This window comes from Notamacropus eugenii, chromosome 4 (genome assembly GCF_028372415.1).
Source record: "Notamacropus eugenii isolate mMacEug1 chromosome 4, mMacEug1.pri_v2, whole genome shotgun sequence".
In the NCBI taxonomy this organism is placed as follows: domain Eukaryota; kingdom Metazoa; phylum Chordata; class Mammalia; order Diprotodontia; family Macropodidae; genus Notamacropus; species Notamacropus eugenii.
The window spans coordinates 478,159,913-478,166,881 of NC_092875.1; the positions used below are offsets into that span (position 1 = coordinate 478,159,913).

Genomic DNA, 6,969 nt, shown 5'->3' on the forward strand with positions numbered 1-6,969 from the left:
ATGACATAGGAGACACTGGCATAGGACCACATGGCATGCTCACATCAGAGAAGGGGCTGTGCTTTACCAACAAAACAGAATTGAAATTGCTCAAAAGAAAAGTGAGATGTGCAAATTTAGAGAATGCACCCCAAATGCTCACATGGACTATTTGTGCCCAGCCTGTGGTCGAGCCTTCCAAGCTTGTACTGGTCTGATCAGCCACATGTAGACACACTGTGACTCAACCCTAATATAGTGATGTCATTCGGGTCCTCTTCTACAATAAAGGACAACAGCCATAATATACACTGTATATATTCTCGAGGTTCTACTCATTTCTCTCTGCATCACTTCATACAAGAAGAAGGGGCACAAACTAGATAAGAAAAGCCAAAGTGACTGAAGGCAGTGGATCAGCTTAGGATAAACTCACTGCCACAAATGAGCAGGTGACGGATTCCCCTTTTAGACAAGCCCTGCAGAGAAAAGTGGAAAGCCATTTGGGATCAATCGGGTTAAGATTCCCAGCTTCCATCTTCTGCTACATTGCATTGAAAATGGAGACTATACCTGGCCATAAAAATCACTAATTAAAAGACCTAGGACGAAAGATGGAGGAGAAGGAAAGAGAACATCCAGCTTGTTACCTCCATGCCTTCCAAAAGCAGATGTAGAACATGGCCCAGCCTGAATCCTGGGTGGAAAATCCAAGAAACCACACAGATAGGCATTGTTCCAGACAGAGAAGGTTCTGTGGACCCTGAGTCTTAAACCTAACCATATCCTAAATGCGTGCTGTGGAACGAGTACAGTCAGGACAGGTGTAGCTAAGCATGTCAGCTCAGGGAAAGACTGTTCATCAGTCCAAGAAGGGGTCCCAGATCCAGCATAAAGGAGTAGGAACAGGTGTGTCTGGAAAGTCCTATCTCTTATTGCCCAACTTGGGGTTAGACATCTAGGGCAGACTGAGGGAATCTACCCCTAGAAGAGGCAGATCCCAGAGGAGGGGCAGGTGCCAGGACCTAGGCTGGGTCTTAAGCAGGGAACACATTCAAGGCAAGCAGCAGCTTGTGGTTCCAATCCCAGGAGCAGAGTGGGATCTCAGATCTCTTCCAGTCCAGTCTGAAGCCTACAGAAAAATAACCATGGAAGGAGTCTTAGATGAAAGGGGACTCTAAAGTTCTGTCACTTTCTAGCACCATAGCTTTCCAGCTGGCTTATAGTGACTGAATCCATCAGTAATCTCCACATGGGCCCAGGCCACAGATGTATTGCTTAGACTTAAACATAGTTCAGGAATTTGCAGATCTATGACGGCGGAGGGGAAATAGGGAATCAGACCACCCTGGGACCACTGAAAACTTACAGGTCCTTGGAGTGAGCTTTCCCTGAGATCCTGGAATAACATACAACTCAAAACCTCAAGAAAGCAGCAACAAGGTTATTCTGGACATGCCGTTCAGAATGTGCAGAGAGCCTGGTCCTGATATCAGGTCCATGATCAGGAAGAAGACTGAAAGAATACGTAGACAAGAAAGGATCCCACCGCCAATTTTACCTTGGGGACAGGGATGCTCAAGACACAAACCCAGAGGAAGAAAATGACTTCAAAACATCAACACACAAGGCCTCAAAGAAAAGCACAGAGTGGGCAGAATTCAGCTAGAATTTCTGAAAGAGAGCAAATAAGAGTAAAAAAAAGGTAAAGGTGATATTTTTACTGTGGAAAAAATTGGAATTTAAATGGCAGCTGTGGAAGAAAGAGTCAGAAGTGGAATAAAGGGCTTGTCACAACTGAGTTTTAACAGAAGGGTAAGCTGAGGCAGATATCTGAGCAAGATGACATCTATTAGCAGGGAATGCTCCCTATCAATAAATGAGCCAGAGGCCCAGAGCAAAAGGACACTTCCCCTTCTGTGGGTTTTGGGGAGCACAGAAGAAAGAGCACAACAGGGTAGGTGACATCGTGGGATTAAGGCCTCGTTACAGTGCTGAGGCCAGGGAACAACCTGATTAGTTGAAAGTTTGGTAATGGAGGGGAGCAACAACCCTCTTTCTCCTCCTGTGGGACTAAAAGGTGCTCATGGCCTGAGTCCAGGTGCAGGATAGTGGCCCAGACATTGGGACAGCAAACTAGACATCTTGGAAGGACAACTTGGTGGCATAAAGATGTCAAGCCCAAACTCCCTTGCTTTCTCACCCATTTCCCAAGGTTAGTGAAATTCCTTGAGCAGGAGAGCTGCACTTTTCAGCTTAACGTATTCCAGACCAGCTGAACTCTGAACCAAGTTTAGAGACAAAGAAATGTAACTCAGGCAATTACAGGACGAAAGTGGTTTCAGAACAAAATCAACTAACTGTAAATAGGATCAATAAGAAATGACACAATATTCATCTCAATCTTTGCAGGCTTGCCCCAAGAGCTGCAGAACCTTGTCCAAGTAACAAATGTATGGAAAACTGGAATGATTCCATGACACAACGAGCAAGATCCAAATGAAATCAAAAGACTGAAAAACAGAAGAACCTGTAAAGAAAACTTATAGCCCTGAAAATCCCCTTATAGTATTACGGGGAGAGAATTTAAGAGTCATTGAAACCATGGCACTAAATCTTTACTCAAGGAAACATTAAAAAAATACTACTGGATGTCTTTAGAACTAAAGGTCAAAATGGAAATAAAAAGAACCCAAAAGAACCCATCTCTGGAAAGAACCCCAAGTGAAAACTCCCAGGATCCTCGTAGCCCAAATCCAGAGCTTAAGGTCAAAGAAAAAATACAGCAAAGGTCCAGAAAAAAAGACTTACCAAGGAGCAGACAGCTGAGAACATTCAAGAAGACAAAGGCTTCTGAGGAGAGCGAAGGTGAGAGACAAAGATCTCACATAATCCAGATGAAGCAGAAGTCTGTGCACCAGAGGAGGGTCTAGAGGGGTAAGAATCTGACAACAGAACAGCAATCTCACTTGAACGGATCAAAGGAGAGACTGCAGCGGGAAAGGGATGAGAGAGGCTCCCCACTTCCTGATGGAGATGAAAGATTCAGAGTGCAGAACACATGTACATGTTTTTGTTTTTTGGGGGCCGCATGAACAATGCTGGAACGCTGCCCTTGAGTATACAAATTTATAACAGAGGTTTCGTTTTCCTTTACCTCTCAATTTAAGAAGGCTGAGCATGGTAAGTGGAGTTTTTCCTGAGTGAAAAAAATATTTATTTGAAAATATCAGAAGAAAATCCATTCATTTAACGTTTATAACTGTCAAGGAGCATTGTTAATCCAAGATATTATTTTTAAAAAATAGATAATCTTAACCACATAAAATCTAAAAGATTTCACGAAAATAAATGAAGATCGAACATGAAAAATTGTTAGTAGCACATACGTCAAATGGATACATCAAATCTGACCAAAATAAGTCCTTTATGTCCAGACAGAGACCTGACACCAATATGAACCAAGAGCTATTGCTGATAGATAAGCGCTGAAAGGATATGAATATTTCTAAAGTCCTGGGAACCATAAACGACTTGAAAACAGGTCTCCAAGCCACACTAAGAGAAAGTCATGGGGAAATAATCTTGCCATCTCTTGTGAAGGGGTAAATTTTGTGGATGACAATAACCGAGTGCTGAAATAAGAGGACACAATTCTTTGGGCCCCAGACTGAAAAAAGAGGCAGGAGAGTTGCTGATAGACGGTAGGTAAGGAGATGTCTGGACTTTCTCAGAACTAGGATGAGGCTCCGGACTAGGGTCAATATTATGGCTACCACGTTTGGTAAAGAGAAGAAATCAGAGCTGGGTGTTCAAGGCTATGTAAGTGTGCACTGTTGGTCTTCAGTTTTCCAGTCTGGAAAATAAAAGAGATTATCTCTAAGATCCTCTCTAGGGAAACTTGATCCTCTCCGTGAAATCTTTAGTTTCATGGTTTCCCAGTTGGGGGGAATGAGACAAGAAAGAGGGAAAATCCTACCAAATGTGCCCACGTTCATTGTTTCTGAAAAAAGAACTTACCAGGCATTCACACATTCACATTTCAGGCAGTTCAGACCGGCCTTAGGCTGAAATGGCATTCCTCTCCATTTTAATAATTGAGTGCTTTCCTTTTTGTTACTCAGTTCTGTCTGACTCATTGTCACCCCTTTTGGGGTTTTCTAATCAAAGAAATTGGAGTGGCTTGCCCCTTCCTTCTCCAGATCATTTTCCAGATGGGGAAACTGAGGCAAACAGTGTTAAGGGACTTGCCCAGGGTCACACAGCTAGTAAACGTCTGAGGCCTAGATTGGAAGTCAGTTCTTCCTGACTGCAGGCCCTTGGCTCCATCCACTGGGCCACATCCCTGCCCTTCTGCTACTCGGATTCCAGTTCCATTCCCTGGACTCTGATTTCCTCTGCATTCTTGTGCCCTGGCTTGTTTATCTACTGGGCCTGGGGAGGTTACAAGACTTGCCCATGGCCGTCCTTAAATCCGAGGGGGCAGCCCCTGGTCTCATCAGTCTGCAGATTTCCTCAGTCCTCAGACCCCCTCAATCTGGGGGGGCGGCATTTTCTCCCCAACTTCTAAGGATGGGGAAGGGTGGCACTGAGGAGGGCTGGAGGGCAGGGTGGGCTCTAGCCCTAACCCTTCTTTTTCTCTGGTTCAAGCCGGGAGCACAAGAGCCCTGAGCTCCTGGGGTGATGATGGGAGGGAGGGAGCCTGGGCTGCTCCACAGAATCCGAGGCTGTTCTGGGAATGACAGAGACAGAGCCAAGGTCTATGAGGGGGATTTCCTCCGGGTCAGTTTCAGTTTTGGTCTCCCACCCTGAGCGGGCTCCTTCTGCCCAGTCACCAGTGACGTTTGTTGTCTCCCACCCGCTATTGGCTGGCAGAGCCTCCGGGACACCAATCAGAAGTGAGGGATTCATCCCTGTAGAAACCCAGTGCCCACAGGCCTCGGTGAGGTTGGGCTCCTGTGCCCGCGGGCCATGGAGCGCTCCCTGGGCGCTCTCCTTCTGTTGGGGACCCTGGCCTTGCCGGACACCTGGGCGGGTAAGGAGGGACTGGACGCAGCACCCGGGGGTAGCCGTGGGGCCGGGATGGGGTTTCCTACCCGGAGCTCCGGACCCCAGCCCAGGGGTTTCCTCGGACCCGGCTCCCTCTGGTCAGTGCGGTCCGGGCGGGATGAGAGGGAGAAGCTGGGAATCTGCCTGGACCGGGAGCCCGCGGCCCGTGAGCGGGGCTTTGGGGGGGGGGTGTCTTCGTATGGGTCCCTAAGGCCCGTGGGGGGTGAGTGATTCGGTAGGGGTGGGAGGTCAAGGGGAGGGAGAATGGGGGCCCCAGTCCTGGGGGCGTTAAGGAGCAGAGCTGTCTGGGATCCCCCCGATACCCCCCGGAGCCCCCAAGGGCGAACCAGGGGCAGCTTTGTTAAAGAGCTTCCCGGAGGATGGGGGGAGCAGGGGGCAGGTGAGGACACGAGGTGGGGGGCCGGGGGTGAGCACTGGGGGCGACCCAGGACCCGGACCGGAGGTGGGGGCGAGGAGAGGGAGGCAGGGGGTCGGACCGAGTTGTGCTGATCTCAAAGCGCTGAGTTCTTGAGAATAGGCGGGGTGCGCGGGGGTGGGGGGGGGTACCTCGGGATAGCGGGCTGGGGACCCGGGGTGCAGGGTCACTGACTGGGCGTGGCGGGGTCAGGGGTCGCTCCCCGGGCGTGGCGGGATCATGGCGGGTTGGGACATGGCGGGCTGCAGGGTCTCCCCAGGCACCCCCCGCCCTGACCCGGCCCGTCCCCACGTCCCAGGCCCTCACTCCATGAGGTATTTCGACACCGGCGTGACCCGGCCCGGGCTCGGGCAGCCTCGGTATCTTGAAGTGGGTTACATGGACGATCAGCCGTTCGTGAGCTTCGACTCCGACTCCCCGGGTCAGACGGAGGAGCCGCGGGCGCCGTGGATGGAGGGCGTGGGGCAGGAGGACCCGGGGTACTGGGAGCGGAACACGGGGAGAGCCAGGAGGAACGCACAGCTTTACCGAGAGAGCCTGGAGACCCTGCGCGGCTACTTCAACCAGAGCGCGGGGGGTGCGTGACGGGGGCGGGGCGGGGGCGGGGAGCGGGGTGCGCCCGGGGCCCCCCCGGGGATGGGGGAGGAGGCGCCGGGGGTGTGGGGGGCGGGGCGGGGGGCGGGGAAGTGGGGTCCGCCCGGGGCCCCCCCTGGGGAGGGGGGAGGAGCCCCTGGAGGTGTGGGGGGCGGGGGTCAGCCAGACAGCCCCCCTGGGGAGGGGGGAGGAGCCCCTGGAGGTGTGGGGGGCGGGGCGGGGGGCGGGGAAGTGCGGTCCGCCCGGGGCCCCCCTGGGGAGGGGGGAGGAGCCCCTGGAGGTGTGGGGGCGGTGCGGGGGGCGGGGAAGCGGGGGTCAGCCAGAGAGCCCCCCTGGGGAGGGGGGAGGAGCCCCTGGAGGTGTGGGGGGCGGCGCGGGGTCGGCCAGGGTCCGGCCTCACTGCCCGGGCCGGGCCAGACAGGCGTCCACACCCTCCAGACCATGTACGGCTGCGAGGTCTCCCCCGAGCTCCGCTTCCAGCGCGGGTTTCGCCAATACGCCTACGACGGGCAGGACTACCTGGCTCTGGACACTGAGACCTACACGTGGACGGCGGCCGTGCCCCCCGCCGTGAACACCAAGCGCAAGTGGGAGGCGGAGAGGAGCTTCGCGGAGGGAAAGAAAGCCTACCTGGAGGAGGAGTGCGTGCTGTGGCTGAGGAAGTACCTGGAGATGGGGAAGGAGGCGCTGATGAGGACAGGTAAGGGGGGGCCCTCCCCAGTGTGCGGGCACTCAAGTGTCCCCTGAGACCCTTTTCCACCTCCCCTCACCCCGGGCCCCCTTGTACCCCAGGGCGTATTGTAGGGTGTTCCCCTCCCTGCACCTGTCCTTGTACCCCTGGAGGGGAGGGGGGAAGGGGAGCCTGGAAATGCCTCTGACCTTTGCCTCCAGACCCACCCTCTTGCAGAGTG

The 6,969-nt window shown here is 52.9% G+C and overlaps 1 protein-coding gene across 1 annotated transcript in view; it reads left to right on the top strand.

The window, feature by feature from the left end:
* The first annotated feature begins 4,879 nt into the window (after nt 1-4,879).
* LOC140502125 (HLA class I histocompatibility antigen, B alpha chain-like) overlaps nt 4,880-6,969 on the top strand; it is a 3,978-nt gene continuing 1,888 nt past the window's right edge. The window contains exons 1-4 of the mRNA XM_072606475.1: nt 4,880-5,014; nt 5,763-6,041; nt 6,480-6,758; nt 6,950-6,969. The exon at nt 6,950-6,969 is cut by the window's right edge and continues 256 nt beyond it. Of these exons, the coding sequence (XP_072462576.1) occupies nt 4,951-5,014; nt 5,763-6,041; nt 6,480-6,758; nt 6,950-6,969 (642 nt within the window). The 5' untranslated portion in view covers nt 4,880-4,950. The remainder of the gene's footprint in view (nt 5,015-5,762; nt 6,042-6,479; nt 6,759-6,949) is intronic.